Here is a 17,537-nt window from a genome sequence, read left to right as displayed (position 1 = left end):
TGTTTACAGACAACGCAGGCAAAGGATTTAAATATATTAATTCTAAATGGATTCTTTTGTTTACAATTTACCCTCCAGTATGGATTTAAAATTTGTAGATGTGTTCCTCAGATTTCTACCTCTGTAAAAAATGGGAAATTCAAACAAAGGGGTGTTTTGTATATATGTAGCTCTGACACAAGGCTTGCAGGAACACACCGTGGTCCAAACAGCAGATAAATTTCTTTAGGACGTAGCAGATCCTTCATTTACTCTCTTCTAAGTTATGCTCCTGCTAAAATTTTAGTAAATAGGTATTCTGCTGTTAGCATATCCTACACTTATTTAATTGACAGCAGAAGGAAGCCCATAAAAATATTACAAAATCCTTCCAAATGTTTGAAAAAAATATTTCAGAACACTAAAATAGTCTGCAGGAATAGCTCAATGGACTGTTTTTACAGAATGACTGGTTTCCTGTCCGTTCTGCTGTGGACTAGCAGTCTACTTGCAGAAGAGTACTTGTATGAAAGAATATGGAACAGGTTTCTGCTGATACCGGAAACATGTTTTTATCTGGCCAGAGTTTTATTTTCTTGTTTAATAGCCCCTTAATAGCAATGCTCAGATACTTTAAATTTCATAACTGTGGAGATAAGATTAAATGTAACACCACTTTTTAATGTTAAATGTATCCCTGTTTTTACTATGCCTTTGTTGAATAAATTGTAAGCTCTCATAGATCTTATTAAATGACACTGTGAATTTATGAGGCAGTCTTCTTCTGTCGCTGATATTTCATCATTTAACTCAGAAGAAACTGTACATCTACTAGCTTCTATGCATTCAATTCCATACAAGTCATTTTATGAGAGCAAAAGGCTTGTTTGGCTGATGCTGTTTCCCATTGAATACTCCAGGCTCTTCTACCCAGGTGCAGAAAAATCCCACATCACAGTAAGACAGGCACTTCAACACCACTTTCTCAGTGACAAGTATCTGCCAGAGGTGGTGACTAAAAAGAACTATATTTCCAGTTCACTGTGCAGGTAATACAGCTATTCCTCAGGTCAAGAAAGACATATGTTTACAGCTTTCAGTGGTTTTAATCTCATTGTTCTTACCTTTCTTTTGATGTCAATGAATTGAGAAAACATTAAGGACCAGTAGAATGACAATTCAACTATGTAGTAATAATGAAGGTCAGGCATCAGTGGCTGAAAGATGGAGATGAGAAAAGGTTAATAGAGTCTAACTGACATTACAGGCAGTTGAGGTCCACAGGAGACACATTTAATCACAGGGAGATTATTGAATCATACATAAACATCCTATGTAAAAAAAAAAAAAAGATGGTTGCCTCTTTCACACTTTTAAAGCTCCCCAGCCTACTCTCATGTTTTAATCTTGGCAGTATTGTAATATTGTAATACCAAGAAATGATGATCTTGTACATTTGGAACCTAGAACAAACCAAATTCTGAGTACTCCTGAGTCTGTTTTGAAAGATCATTTGAAACATCTTGCTGTACATTGGTGATGTGGTTCTAAAGTACAGCAAACATCTCAATGATAGAGCAGATTAGAGAAAAGAAGGTACCTGATGGCACCAATAAGCCATTTGGTCCCCAGCCTAAGAGAGCCAGTTGTAGTAGCTACGCTAACTTCCATGTGCTTGTGCCTCCCTGCTAGTCATGTCTTCCATCGTAGTAACAAGAGGGGCACTTTGCACAGGCACAACCATGCACCCAAGCATGGAATGAGCTATTTCCCCTGGCAAGAGGAATTTCAGTTGCTCTATCTTTTCCCACCCTCTTTTGCAGAGCAGTTCTTTGCAGCTGGAAAACAATCCCTAGGTGCCCGCTGAATGTTCTATGTGAGTTATTTTAATACAGATATATGCTTCTGCTTTATGAATAACACCTATGCTCAAAATGAATTTCTTAAAGCCACTTCTTGGGCCAATATAATGCTTTTCTGATTTAGCAAGGCTGCCAGTAAGCTTTTCATTAGGTTCAATTAAAAAAAAAGGAAGAGAATGCAAACTAGCAGTGAACCACAGCTATTACTGCGAGACAACTCACTGGGGAGAATTTCTATTAAAACAATTAACATTGTCAGTTGCTTTATTAACAATAGCATTAGTATTTCTAAATCCATATATAATGAAAATGTAGTGGGATTCTAAAGATATCATGGTTTCTCTCCATGAAAGGATCAATAGTGTGTGTTTAACTCCGTTTAAATGTCAGGTTTCATTTCTCCATAGACTTATCTTCAATCGGACTCTTCTGTGCTTAAGGGTAAGTCATCACCCAAATGATTCATTTGACACTATTTTCAGTAAGTCCATCTGGATTTCTGCAGTGTTACATTGAATAATTTACAAAAGCTGTGTAGCAAACAAAAATGTTGTCTACTTAAGAAAAAAATATTTGAAAACCCAGTACTTAATCCTTATCAGCACCCAGTAGACATTTTTATCTCCAAGAAAAGGATTTTGACATCATTTCTCTTTGATGATTTGCTTCCTATTGGACTCTCCCCACTAGCAACATGATTTTAGATATCACATATTTAGTTGCTACTCTCTAAAAACTGTAACCAACTTTCTAAATGATCTCATTCTTCTGATAAGTCTGGTAAATATATGCTCTTTAACCAGTAAAATTCATGATCATTCATCATAAGTAAATCTCTTCTTGTACGTAATAACACAAAAATAGTAGAAAATGGACTGAGAGGCACCAGACACATAATTTCTGAAAAAAGATTGTTCCTAAAGTCTCTGAGGGATGAAGATTCAACACTTGCCTTTTCAATTTCTTCCTCTGCTTTCCTAATGTTACCCAGTCCCTGGGTGGAATTTAAGTTACTATTTCTTCTGAGGTTAAATGACCAAATTCCTTCAACTTTTCTCAGATCAAGATTTCTGGTCATTCTTGCTGAACTGTCCCCACTGAAGTATTTCCAATAGGTAGACAGCCTTCAAGAACAGTAGCACCCAAAGCGAAACACAGCCCTCCTATTCAGCCTGTCCTGGGCTCTTCACTGTCACAGGGAATACATGCATCTTTCAGACCATACTTTTCTTCATACTTTCTAGTCTGGCAATGACTTTTTTTCCACCCTGCCCTTTAAGGAAAAAAACCCCAAACCAATATACTCTAGACAGGTTAGACTCCTCAACTCTTCACTGGAGCTTTTGGAATTCAATGTTGATTGCATTTGGATAGCAGCTAGTACAATGTCTCAATGATTCCTATTGAGATTCCCATAGGCTGAATACAAAAACCAACCAAACAACAAAAACCCAAAACCCCAAACCACTTCAAAGATGCTCAGGTATAGAATTAGATGAATTAAAGAAGCTACCAAAAGTTATCCTCAGAAGTTATTAAAAATTTTGAAGACCATCTTGCTGGGTAATATTTGACTAGAATGGAAAGTACAGCAGAGGTTTCTCAAAACCTTTTAGGTATGCAAACTTTGGAAGCTACTGTTCAACCTTCTCCTTTCACTTGTTCTGCTCCTTCTTCCCCTGGCACAGAATAGTTTCCAGAGCTGTAGGGATGCAGTTAATCCTGGTGTTAACTACAGCATCTGCATGCAATGGAGCAACTACATTGCTGTGAAAGATGGCCAGAACTTGGACATAGGAATTAAATGTTCCAAGAACTAGTTAGAAACCTAGCAGGGCTGTAAAGAACAAACATATTGTTATTGTTCTTTTGAAGATCATTTTAAAGAAATTGAATTTGAAATGAGGAAAATTGTTGGAGGGGACTGAGAGAGGGAATGAATGAGGCAGGATACAACCTGAACCATCACTTTTACTTTAGCAGTGGCATTCCTCTCCTTAGTAAAGAAAATGAATTACTCAAGCCCTTCCTTTGAAGTTATATACTTTGACCTAAAACAGAGAGAAATGCTGATGCTTTTTTAATCCATGAAAAAAAAAAATATGGCTGAAAATAAAGACTTGAAACCATTCTCAATTCTCACATTAGTTTTACCTTCCTTCATAGGCCAGGACTGAACAGCTCCCATTTAAGTGTCTAAAGAAGAAACTTACTATCTCTCTTCAGTCTCCTCTTTGATCACACCAACTGCCAGAGATTAAGTCTCACACTGTAGGCAGTATAACAATTCTGAGAGCTATACTGACTATTCCCAGGCTGCCGACTCTGAGGCTTTGTTAAAACTTTCAGTATCCTCAGAACTTTGAAAAAAAATGACCATTCCACTGCAGCTGCAGATGTCAGCTTTCACAGTTAGATTTCCCAGATCTGTTTTCAGAACCTGTGTTTCATTTCAAGACATCTGTGACAGTTACATTCATCTTTCTCACCTTGAAGACAAACAAGATGGAGAGCAGCTAGCAATGTTCTGAAATGCTGAGTAGCCCATTCACACTAACATATTGACATATAGCTCTACCATAATGAAAGCAGAGTTCTGTAGAAGCGTCGTATTTGTAAAGCACTGTAACTTTACCTGATATGGATACCCGTTCCAGCACTGTCTTGTGTTCCAGAGCCAGGGTGTCTGAAAGAGAGAAAAAAAAGGTCTGTAACACACCATTTTTGGCCATGTAAGTGTGTATCATTAATACCAGTGAAGGACAAGACTACAGCAATAGCATAACATTTGCAATTTTTGATAGAGGCTATGAAAACTGAATACAACAAGGATATTTCTCAAAGTTTCACAGCATGAATTAGAGAAAACTGCCTGTTTACAGAGGTTTTTGGCTGGCACACTATGATGTTACTTTTGCAGGAGTGCAAATTGAACATCATCAGCTTGAGCTCAATGGGCAGATCTCACATGTTCATTCAATAGCACAGGAAATCTTGGTTTTAGACTGCTCAGATTGCATGTACTGTTGCACGTTGTTCCTTGCATGTACTGTTGCACATAAGCATCCTTCTGTACAGGATCCATTCTTCACCCCAGGCACATTAGCTCAAGAGAGCAAATCATACCTTTTGCTTTCCTAGCTGAAAACATGACTTTCCATAGATGATAGATCTTGTTGTCACATGGAAAATACTCTTCATACTCATACCAAAAGGTACTGGAGACAAATTTATTGCAGCATGCATCTACAGGTTCTTAGACTACAAAAAGCTGGGCAAACTAAAAGACTTGGGCAATTTGCAGGCTCTGTTATGCTTCCTATTTCCTTGCTGCTTGCACAAGACTTTAGTGATTATTTCTCTTTCGGTGCCACAAGACAACCTTTTTAATCTTTTCTTGTAGGCAGGTTGTTTCTTTCAGATGTCTTTAGTTTTTATCTTCTTTTCTATGCAACTAAATGGACTCAAGATAGCAAATACTATATGGGCAAGCACTTCTACCCAACATACTCAACCATTAAGTGTTTCCACATTGGGTAACAAGAATATGACCAAATCAACAGCTTTCAAGCAGGCGTACATCCCTTTTTGTGCATAAGCAGGAACAAAAACTTTCAGATTTGTGTGTCTTGCGAAGCAATCTGGACTTTGAGAAGCACATATCTACAGTAAGTACCCACCTACTGAGTGTCTCACCTGAAACATGAAAGAAAACTGTGGATTCAAGATCTTTGGGTGATCCTTTACACAACCTTAACTGTTATACATCTAAGGGGGCAGAAAACCATCAGTAAACCTCCTGGATTAAGGCAACATATCCCTACAGCATTAAATGCTCCCACTAGATTAGGTTTTTTTCAAATACACCCTCATTGCATGAGAGACGGCATTTTCTTGTTTTCACTGTCAGGTGGAGCAGTTCGGCTCAGGCAAAGCACAGTAACAAACTCATGCAAAATAAAGGGTGAGAGTCAAACTAAGTAGAACCAACACTTAGCAAAATGTTAAAGCTCCAGGATGAGACTCAAGCAAGGCTGGAAGTATTTCTACCATATCAAAAGACAGGATAAATGCCAGTCAGAATTATAGCCCAATTCAAAATTGATACTTAAGTTCTAACTGTGATTTTTCTTACAGCAGGTCCTCATAGCCTTTGTTGGTTAACAGTGATGTAATAAGATTACTAAAGGCTATTCTTAGTTTTTCAACTGTACTCTTCACATGGAAAATAACATAAAATTAAACTTGCATATCTATATCACCAATGCTCCTGAAATGGCAAGGAATAATTCTTACAGCAACCTGAACAGCACACCAACATTTAAAATAACAGTCCTCCCGGAGTTTCTGATATGCCTCTCACAAGGATGCTGTAAGAATGGTTAAGGTCCATGTAAACTTCTTCTTTCTATTAGGAATAATTATTTCACTCGAGCAACTTATTTGTTCAAACACCTCCACAGTAGTTACTGTGGTAAATGCGTTCCCCTCATCTGCTGTAATAAAAAGTCTTTAGAAACAGCCACAGCACTTCTGCAAGTGTTACTAATGTGCAGAATCTAAAATATTTCTGACAGCTGCCTAAATTAGATCCATCCAAATATTGTTGGATAATTCATAGTTTTAGCCAGGTTTGAAAAGCTGTACCTGTCTTTCATATCAATGAGAGCTAAGAGATGCTTCCTACCCAATTATTTTGCTACCTAAATTACAGGTCCTAGCAAAAAATTGCACGTTTTTCTCTTTCAAATATTATGACATCTTAAGACTTCTTCACAGAAATGCCTGCTGGAGGAGCTGCAGACACGGGGGTTTATGTGCTGTTAAAATGCTGGATCCTAAATAAAATAGTCCTCATTGGAAGAACCCATAACCACAAGACTGAAAGGATGCCATACACTGACAAACAATATAATACATTCATTAAGCCTCAAATACCAACACATTGCAGAACTCTCCTGAGCCACATAAGGCTCAGAGCCACGTAAGACTCAGGAAGCCATGCTACCATTTCTGGAAAACCAGCTGTTTGGAAACCCAAGGGATCCTGTGTGGGCAACAGCAGCTAAGACAGCCACACCTGCACCTATACCAACTTCTTACTCCTCTTCCTCCTCATTTTCCTCTCCCCTTAACTTGCCTTGGCATCTCTGAATTCACTCAAACACTTGTAGCTATGGAGTTTGATTATGCTTGTCCAGGAGTGTTTTATGGAGCAGGTGGAGAAATTGCTTGGTTTAAGCACAGCCTTCCTCTCTGAACTCCACAATGAACCCAGTCCTAGATTGAACTTCTTCATATAGACCATGGCGTTACAGCTGGAGCAAGATGCACCTTTTTTAGTCCTCTGTTAACCTCACAACTGTGGGATACTCAGTGCAGGCTTCAGTAAGGAGAGAAACCTAAAAAAGCCCACACAGTCTGCATTTTGACACCTAGACGCAATGGTGATGAGCAGATTAATCAAAAAGGATGTAATACCAACGTTCTTGGGGCTCAGCTGAGGCCTGCATATGCTCACTATGAACTTCCTCACATCAGGCCAGGCAAGCTCACTGTGGAGTGGAGCCCAGCTCTTCCTGAAAATTCCCATGATGGACAGGGAGAAAAGGTCAGTGACTTGGCTTTGCAACAATGCCTTTTTTGATGAAATGCTACAGTTTCCACTGCCTCTAAAATATACAAATTTCCATTTTACCTCTTTACTCGATATATAATCTCAGAGGAAGGGAGGAACCTGAAAGGATCGAAGAAGAGAGTAAATGCAAAGATCCTGATAATAAAAAGGCATCTTTAAGTTGGAAACAGAATACTAAAAACCTTAGTTCCAATTATATCAGGCACAAAGCACCAGCCCTAGCAACATTGACATCCTCCCTTACAGAACATAAAGGGTTTCAAATACAAACTTAAGCTTTGCCACACTTAGATGCAATACCTCATAAGTGCAGTATTAATGACAGAGAAGGATGAACAAATGCTGTTGAATCTGATTTCATTTACAGTATTAAGGAATTTACAGTATGAAGGAATAAACCTCTATTATTTTAATTTCCTTACAAGAATATCTGTCAAAAGCTCTATCAAACCTCTCTCCAAGTCTGTGATTAAAGTGAGTAACTTCAAACAAATTCCAACCCTTAAACTTCTCTTGAAACAAGAGAATGACTGAGCATTTGGGAAAAATAGTATAACAAACCTGAGATGTCTGCATGCTTAGTCAGAAGCCTTGGGTTGTTTTGCATCCATTGCCCCATTCACTTATCTCATCCATTGCCCCATTCACTTATCTCATCCATTGCCCCATTCACTTATCTATAGAGAAAGCTTCTAATTGAGCCCTGGCTTTCAAAAGCCTCAAAGCAATGAAAATCTTGCTCAAATTGCTGCTAGTACCTACTATGTCAACAGTCAGTTTTGACAGTAAATGGAGGGAAAACAAAATTAGTTAAATAATAAAACCTTCCATTTGTGATCAGTTCCCTAGACAGCTGATTTGGCTAAAAGGTAATTTTTAATTTTATCAAATGCACTTGTTGTACTATTATTTTAAAACAACAAGAGAAATGTTAGTTCATCAGACAGTAATAAACATAACTCAGAATACCCTTCTCTCATCTGTATGTACCCAGCAGAACCCCCTGAGTACAGGAAACAGACAAAGGCCACACACTATGGTCTCAAACAGACCAACAAAAGCCTTATATGTCATAAGCAAGTACTTTCCCATACTGTCAGCATGCCAGACCTCAGATGTGTGTATATCAGGTATGTAATGGATGTAAATGGATTCCACATGTTTTATAGAATCAGCTTGCATATGTAAATATAAATATACATGTAGGTCACATAAATTTGCAAAATAACTGCTCTTGGGCAGCTAAAGTTACTTCCACAGCTTGTCTCACTGCATCAGCAACTAAGTAATTTTTCATTCTACCAAACAAAACTAGAAATCCCAATATGCAAATTGTACCCACAAGCACCAGTGTTCCTTTGACCTTTGAAGTGTGAGTCTATAGAAAAATAAAGAGATGTGCAAAAAATGAACACAGCATTATTGGCACTCACTACTTTTTGTAGTCCAGAAACTTGAAATGAGTAACATTGATGAAACACTTCCAGAAGTATATTGCTAAGCCTCCTGACAGTAAAACCGAGCTCTCCAGAGGGCAACTTCTCCCCTAGCAGTTTGGAGTGTTAGAAAGAGCTCATATGTACCGATTTACTCATGACCACATGGGCATGTTGTAACTCCCAACGGGGTTCTTCTCCAGATAAGTAAGAAAACTTCTGACTTTTCCAGCAGATAAAGAAATAAAATCTGATTGTTGTTTTTACTAGAATACAGCATGTAAAAATACAAGAACACATCAAAATCCCCATTTTCAAATAAAAATAAGACATCCTCAGTCCAAAAAGAGATTTTAAGTTGCTTTTGAAATTAGAAAACTTCTGCCCCTGAAAAACAAAACCAGCACAACACAGAAATCATGAGCATTCACTGTGCGTATGCTCATTGTTCTGCTATCTGAAAAGGCCAAGATTTTATCTGGCTTGGTTAACGTATTTGGATACAGCTTTACATAATTTGCCTCCAAAAGCTACAAGGAATATTAAGTGGAACAGATATTAGCACTATTAATTAAAGTCAAGATATTACTTAATTTTGACAAAGATCCACCCATCTCATTCATTTTGGGCTGACACAGGCAAACACGGCTCACAGCATTTATACCTCTACTTTCATCAATATACAGCAGGTTCTTGCTCACCATTAAAATAAGTGGTACAACTGAGGCCAAAAGATTTCCTCTTGATTAATGTTTTGTAACTCTCTCAAATGCTGTATGCAATTTGCTAGACCTAACGTACACACTTATGGTATATAACAGATACATACTCTTTTCCTCCTTGCACCACAGCCAGACATCATCTCCTGCTTGTGTGGACTGAGACCTTGCCCATATTCTGAGCTCTATAGCTTATCTACCTAAGAATATAATGGTAACAGGAGGAGACTACAGTCTTTTTGTTGACTGAAAACATAAAAATATTGATTGCTTTCCACCTCTTTTTTATTATAAAGGAACTGAAAATTACAGGTTTTTAGTGAACAGCACCTTTCCTAACATCAGAAGAAGAACAATTACTCAAAATTACCATTTGTTTTGGAGTGTTGGGTTGTGAGCTTTTTTTTTTGCAATTGATCTTCCACGTGCTTGAATTAAATAGCATCTCAATGTTCACCTTTTCCCCCAATTATTGGTAGGGATTATAGCAATTTTTTATTCATTTAGTTGAATAAGCATCAGCTTAGATGGGAATTATTTAAATTGCTTGCTTTCTTTTCCTTCTGCAACACCTGCATCCTCTTGGCACAGTATGCTGAATGGCTACTGACGTGAGAAAGTCAGATTACCAGACAACACAGAACCCATTCTTCTGTATTTTCCCATGCCAGGGGCTTTATGTTCTAGTGTAAAAATTGCACCACCCACTTATGGTAAAATCAACAGATTTTTCAACAAATTAATCTCTTAGTTGCAAATTCCACAGTGACTCTGGGTTTCCTTCCCCATCTTCCTTGGCTCAATGGGGATCAATGTAAATGTAAACTACTGCAGCCTTTCTCTTTTAATAATATTATATATCCATGAAAATATTTGTTAATTAGTGTAATTACACTTCTTTTCCACTTAACTACAGAAAAACCCCTTGCAATTAACTGTTGTAAAAGATGTCACAGTTTTGCAAGTCACAGAAAGTGACCTTTCTTTTTTCAAGAGTATCAATATTTTGCAGCATTTTTCTCTCCAGTAGAAAGAAAATTAAAGTTTTCCTCATTTTCCTTGATTTTCAGAAGACTTATAAAGGAACAACTAGAATGTCAGCTTTTCAAAGCTTCTGCCATCTACTACGAAGTCTGCCTGGCCTCCAAGGACTTCAGATTTACGATGTCTTGGAAACTTTGATTACCTAGACATGTTTGGAGGTTTTTTTTCTCCTGTTATCTTCCAAAAAATTACCTGGACAAGACAGGATCTAAACCATATTAGCATCATCCCTTGAGACAGTTGTATTTGTTTTGCTACTGCTTAAGCATTTCTCATACTAAAGTCTCACTGATTTAAAGAATCCATCAGATAGTTTCTACTCCCTAGTGGCCACTTGTGACAGGCATTGAGGGCACAACTGTAGCAGCAAACAATGCCAACAGCACTGGCTGGTACCGTATACAGCAGATTAAAATGCAAAACAAACTGACTCTCTGCAAAAACCAGTGTTTAGTCATCTACACATCAAAATAAACGATACAACGATACTTCCCTCTATCCACAAAATCACTAAGTTCCGACCAAACACCATGCTGATAACAAAGAGAATGCATCAAAATGGCAAAATCTGTGGCTACTCTTTTTGCATCAACTTCTGCATGTTCTTCCTTCCAGTATTTAGTGATTTGGTTTGAGATGCAATTGCTTCTCATATCAGGATTATAATTTTCATAAATTCTTCACAGACCCAAGCAGTCCCTCATATTTCTTGGCACAGCTGACAATACAAGTGAACACAATATTGACACATTGCCAATGGATCTCCTGAGGTTGACTTCTATATTGTGACTAAGCAAGTTGTTAGAATTATCAGCAGAACTGTTCTTTTCTCTAGAGCTTAGAGCTTTCTGTCTGCAGAAGAAAAGTTTTCAGGGGAAAAAGGCCTTTACAATGAAGAGAACTCAGCCTTTCCTCTCAGTAATCTCCAAAAATAATAAAAAAAGATACCTATACTAATCGAAAACTACAAAATATGTGGAAGGGTGCACAAAAGGCCAAGATTAACAAGCAGTACTGGAAGATACACTTGACATTTCAAATGCAAATATATGCATATGCACAAAAATATTTTTAGGAAAAAAATGGAATTTTGGATTTATTTACATAAAATAATATTTGGAAAGGCAGAATAAGCTTCGTGCACCACATACAACCACCTTTCCCTTTAACAATGTGACATACAGAGATCTAGTGTTTATGTCTCTGACAAATGCGCAATTTCAACTTCCAATATATGTTCAAAATGAAGATGGCAAAAGGAACAGACAATCTGGATTACATTATATTACTGAAGCATTGCATGCATGGAACAGAAGTGAAGGATGCTCCAGCTGCAGAAGCTGGCAGCTGTAGCATCCAGCCCCTTGCTCTGACCAGCCAGCCACCCTTACCAAGCCCAGCTGCCAAAATATTTGCTGTCATGTGCTAACCCTACTCCTCTGACACCTCCTCTGCTAGTTGACAGTTTAGAGCAGCTGAAGGTCTCTACAAATACTGTAAGAAGCTGGGATGAAGTTCATATTCATTTGCAGGTAACAAGTTTCCCAGCGACAATACTCAACATATTTTGTAGTTGTTCTATCTGTACAGTAAGAAGAGTGCATAAAAATTAGTGTACAAATTCAGCCAAGAATGCAGATACCTGATAACATTTTTGTGAAGCAAAGCAGTGGTAAACGCGTTATCTTTACAGCATTTTTTTGATCACAGAGACAGATCACATCAATTGATCTAGAATTTGGATCTAAGAGGATACTTATGAATTTATTTTATTAAAACAGATAACATGCAACTGTAAGTCTGGAACTAGTTTGTAAAGACAGTGTGATGAGGTTTATATTTGGCAAACCATACCTTGCTAGGAGGGTGACCTGTATAAAATGATACCTTTAGGAGACCAGCAAAAATCCCAAGATCAAGTTCTTAACAAAGTAAATAGAGCAGTTCACTCCAGCTTCAATAAAACTCCAGGGTTTCCAGTGCTCTAATATTACAGTTTCTCAAAGGCATACAGGAAAGTGGTTAATAATTAACTTCATCATTACATATCTACTGTCTGTAATTATAACTTATCTGGTGGAACAGTGAATCTATCTGACTTTGACCAGCCACTGACTTCCCCGCCATGTGCTGATGGGAAGTGTTACCACATCCTTCATTGTATTTCTGATGCTGATGTTTGGAAATCCCCAGGGAGCTGCTTTCATTTGCAGAATTCTCCCAGTGTCTTAAGGCCTTGCTTCGATGACATATAACATGCTTCATCACTGCATGCAGCCCACAAAGAGAGATGGAGTCAATTTTCAAGAATAGCAAAACAACTCATTACTAAGTGAGCACTGAGGTACAATCTTACCCAGGTGCTTAAGGCTCTGGTATTATGAACCTAGATTGCCTACTGGAAAGCAGTTGTATAGAGAAAATCCAAACAAAAGTCTGCTCCACCTTACACTCCTCCAACTGCTGTGTTTTAGTGCACCTTCATATAGGCATACTGCAGCCAGATCTCAAAAGCATCCCTGACAGTCTGAAAATTAAAAAGACACTGCAACTGAAGAATTTTTAATAGAAAGCATGGATTCCTCTAGTTCATAGGGCCAAGATTTATCCTCAGAGAGGCAAGAGTGTGTTTGAATCACACGACACCATTATGGGCAGTTGGTGAGGAAGCCTTTCAGCAGTCAACTCCTCACTCTTAGTGCTGCCACTACAACCTGACAGAGCAGCTGACTGCTTCCAAACACAGAGATACCAACAAGTCCTACCTGATGATCAAGGGAGCTGAGCTCCTTCCAGACAGGCTGTTGGAACATATGGGCCAAAAGCACCTCAAATGTGATGATTACTAGATAGGTACTCATTTCTAAGTGCTTCAGTCACCAGGTATAGCTAAAACACGCATAATACTAAGCAACAATTAGTAAGAACAGACTAAAATAGTCTTTTCTGCTCTCACTCCTACAATCATTGCATTTTCCTGGAGTTAATGCATGTATACCATATCATTGCAAATTACCCATGGGGCTGCACATGTCTTTACCACTGAACTACTTCTTGGTGTGTTTAATAATGACACAAGTACTAAGCATTGCCTAGGAAAATCCCAGTGGGAAGGCCCCTCACATATTGTATTCTCTTCTAATAGAATAAGAGTGGGAGAAAATGTTAAATAATTTTAATATAAAAACAAAGCTTGCAAGGAATTCTTTCCTGCTCAGTTCTGAGTCAATGGCCATGATAACATTTACTTCACTACAACAAAGGAAGAATTTCCCAAACCTTTAAAAATGTCTAAATCTACATAAAACTTTACATTCATTTCCCCTTTCTTTTTCACTTTCTCCTTCTGCTGAGGAAGTGCACAGGTACAAACCTTTTGTTGTTTCCATTTGTCATTCTCCCAGTGGTTCTATCCAGATACAACTTGTGATATTTTTTTCTGCAATTGATCTATTAAAACAACTAGCAATAACAGTGGCTGGTAGAGGGAACAGATGAACTATGCTTATGTTTTCTAATTCCTAAATTTGTGTTTTTAGTATAAAACTATAAACTGTGAATTTGGGGCACAGCAAAAACCTAGAGTAACTAGGCAAGAGGAGTTTGTTCTTCTCAGATTCTTGAGTCTACACTCTTGATGACAGGACAACAATAAACAAGACCCCAAAACCTGTGGTGAAACTCCTCTAGTCTCATGTGAGATAACAGCAGTTAAAAAACAGAAGGAAGAATCTGAATTAGATTTGAACTTAATACAGTATTTCCACATGATAATTTCAATAGCCAGTAGCTAAGCAGGAGAAAGGAGAATGCTCTGAGAAATGTAATGGAGTAATGCTGCAAGAAACTATAATAATAATTTAAAAAAAAATTAAAGCTCACTAACAATACATTTATTTAACTGGCAAACTTCTTTTCCCTACTACTTTAAGGGTCAAGTAAAGCAGCTTTATGACTTCAAGCCTTTATACTGTAAAATACATATTGTTCTAAAAGTTATACAGGCTTAAATAAGGATACTGCTATCCTCTCCAATAGTGAGTTCAGCCTGCTCTTATATTCATACATGTACTCTTTGCTCACATTTAATTAGCTGTGGAAAATGGGACTGCTTCATTCATCTGAATAGTAAATCATAAGAAGCTCCTGGCAATATAGAAGTACTATGGTAAATACTTTGCTACAGGTATGAATGAGCCACCTTTGTTTCCAGACAAATTAGAACTATTTTTATTATAGAATTTTCCAACTAAAACACAATGAGAAGTATTTCCTTTAGACCTACCATTTTTATGTATAAGACATTGGAAAATCTTTGAGAAAGCTGGGTTGCCGAGAAGATGAATACTGTGCTGAGGTCAAAATTGGCAACCAGTGAACAGGGGGACACAGGGTCTGGCAATATCCCTTTCATGACCCTGAACAACTGAGAAATGTAAAGATGATGTGTATGGTTCAGTTCCACCTTAACTCTCCAAACTGCTGATTACAGAGCATTTACTTATTACACCGATGTTATTAAATACTCCCAGCTGGACTCCTAGCAGATAAAGTGAAATTCAATCTAGATAGCTTTTTTTTTTTTAATTAGTGCATTGCTTTTGTTCTCCATGCCTATGTCAAATTTGTCCCCATTGTCTACATTTGAGAGTCCTGTTGCCATCAGTGTCCTATTGCTGAATTAGGATATCACTGATACTCTCCTTTACTTGTTTCTTTCAAAAACCTTCTGTTTCAGTTCTGTCACAACTAAATATGTCCTCTTTTGCCTGATCCAGTTTTTAACTTCCAAAAGCTTACACAATAAACTATTTCCTATGCTGACTGACCTTCTTTTATGAATCTTCATTATCCAAAATTTCCTTGTTGATGTACACTGAAATATTGGAGTTATTTAAAATGAAATTTCTCTAATTTGATCTTTCTCACAGCATGACTCATGATTTGTATCTCAGATGTCCAAAGCATTCTAATAATCTTTCCTAAATACTCTCAACACATTTTAAACCCTTTTGAAGAGATATCTGAAACAAATTCCTTTTCCATTAGATGGGATTTAACTTTGGTCTGACTGAAAAACTTTTCCACTCATGATGCTTATTTTAAAATGTAATGTGGCATCTGATGGTATCATAGAACGGTAGGAGTTGGAAGAGGCCTTTAGAGATCATCTACTTCAATCCCCCTGCTGAACCAGGTCCATCTAGAGCAGGTCACACAGAACAAGCCCAGGTGGGTTTTGAAAACCTCAAAGGAAGGAGACTCCACACTCTCCTTGGGCAGCCTGTGCCACGGCTCCCTCACCTGAACAGTTTTTTCTTATGTTTAAATGGAACTTTTTGTGTTCCAGCTTCATCCCATTACCCCTTGTCCTGTTGCTAGATACAATAGAAAAAAGGGATGCCTCAATCTCCTGACACCCATCATTTATATACTTGTAAATATTAATGAGTTCCCCCCAGTCTACTGTTCTCTAAACAGCCCCAGTTCCCGCAGCCTTTCTTCATAATAAAGATGCTCCAGTCCCCTGATCATCTTGGTGGCTCTGCACTGGACTCTTTCCAAAAGTTCTCTGTCCCTCTTGAGCTGAGGAGCCCAGAACTGGACACAGGACTCCAGATGAGGCCTCATCAGGGCAGAGTACAGGGGGAGAAGAACCTCCCCTGACCTGCTGGCCACACTCTCCTTGATGCATCTCAGGATGCCATTGGCCTTCTTGGCCACGAGGGCACATTGCTGGCTCATGGTTAGTTTGTTATCAACCAAGACTCTCAGGTCTCTCTCTGTAGAGCTCCTCTTCAGCAGTTCGACCCCTACTCTGTACTGGTGCATGAGGTTGCTCCTCCTGAGGTGTAGGACTCTGCACTTGTCCTTGTTGAACCTCGTGAGGTTCCTCTCTGCCCAACTCTCAAGCCAGTTGAGATCCCGCTGAATGGCAGCACAGCCTTCTGGGGAATCAGCCAGTCCTCCCAGTTTGGTGTCATCAGGGAACTTGCTGAGGGTACGCTCTGTCCACTCATCCAGGTCGTTGATGAAGATGTTGAACAAGACTGGCCCCAGAACCAATCCCTGTGGAATTTCACTGGCCACAGGCCTCCAACTTGATTCTGTGCCATTGATCACCACCCTCTGGGCTCTGTCATTCAGCCAGCTCTTGATTCACCTCACCGTCCACTCATCCAAGCCACACTGCCTGAGCTTTCTGATGAGAGTATGGGATACAGTGTCAAAAGCCTTGCTGAAGTCAAAGTGTATAATATCCGCTGCTCTCCCCTCATCTAGCCAGCCAGTTATGCACTCATAGAAGGCTAACAGTTTGGTCAAACAGGGTTTCCCCTTGGTGAATCCATGTTGACTCCTCCTGATAACCATCTTATCCTTCATTTGTTCAGTGACAACATTCAGGATGAGTTATTCCATCACCTTCTGTAGTTTCCCAGGTTGTCCTTCTTGCCCTTTTTGAAGATTGGTGTGACAGATTGGTTTCTCCAGTCCTCAGGCACCTCGTCTGTCCTTTTTTTCTCCTTTTTCACAACAGTATCCTTCAAGGGACTCGGGTACAAGTGTTTTTTCCTGCTTGCATAGTGAATTAGAAATTGTTTTATTTAGCATCTAATGCTCAGCCCTACTTTAACAGAAAGGAGAGTATTATTGGATTTTAACATACAAAATTATTTTAGCTTAACAATTTTCATCACTTATAGATACTCAGCAATTTGTTTTCCAAAGGGAAAAAAAAAGTAATAAAACTCTCCAGAGAGGCCAAATCAATTTTACAGCAAGTACAATCTGCCAAAGGCAGGCTTCATTTCCTCCCTGAGTAGCATATGTATCACATTATCCTTCTGTTAATAGCACA

General features: G+C 38.4%; 1 protein-coding gene across 2 annotated transcripts in view; it reads right to left on the bottom strand.

The window, feature by feature from the left end:
* CERS6 (ceramide synthase 6) overlaps positions 1–17,537 on the bottom strand; it is a 126,949-nt gene that overhangs the window by 30,145 nt on the left and 79,267 nt on the right. For both annotated transcript variants that reach the window (XM_062004886.1, XM_062004888.1), the window contains exons 5-6: positions 4,477–4,527; positions 1,104–1,196 (exon numbers count right to left, since the gene is read on the bottom strand). In XM_062004886.1, coding sequence (XP_061860870.1) covers positions 1,104–1,196; positions 4,477–4,527 — 144 coding nt within the window. The remainder of the gene's footprint in view (positions 1–1,103; positions 1,197–4,476; positions 4,528–17,537) is intronic.

The sequence above is a fragment of the Colius striatus genome, chromosome 11 (genome assembly GCF_028858725.1).
Source record: "Colius striatus isolate bColStr4 chromosome 11, bColStr4.1.hap1, whole genome shotgun sequence".
NCBI classification, from domain to species: domain Eukaryota; kingdom Metazoa; phylum Chordata; class Aves; order Coliiformes; family Coliidae; genus Colius; species Colius striatus.
This window is presented reverse-complemented; position numbering and strand designations above follow the sequence as displayed.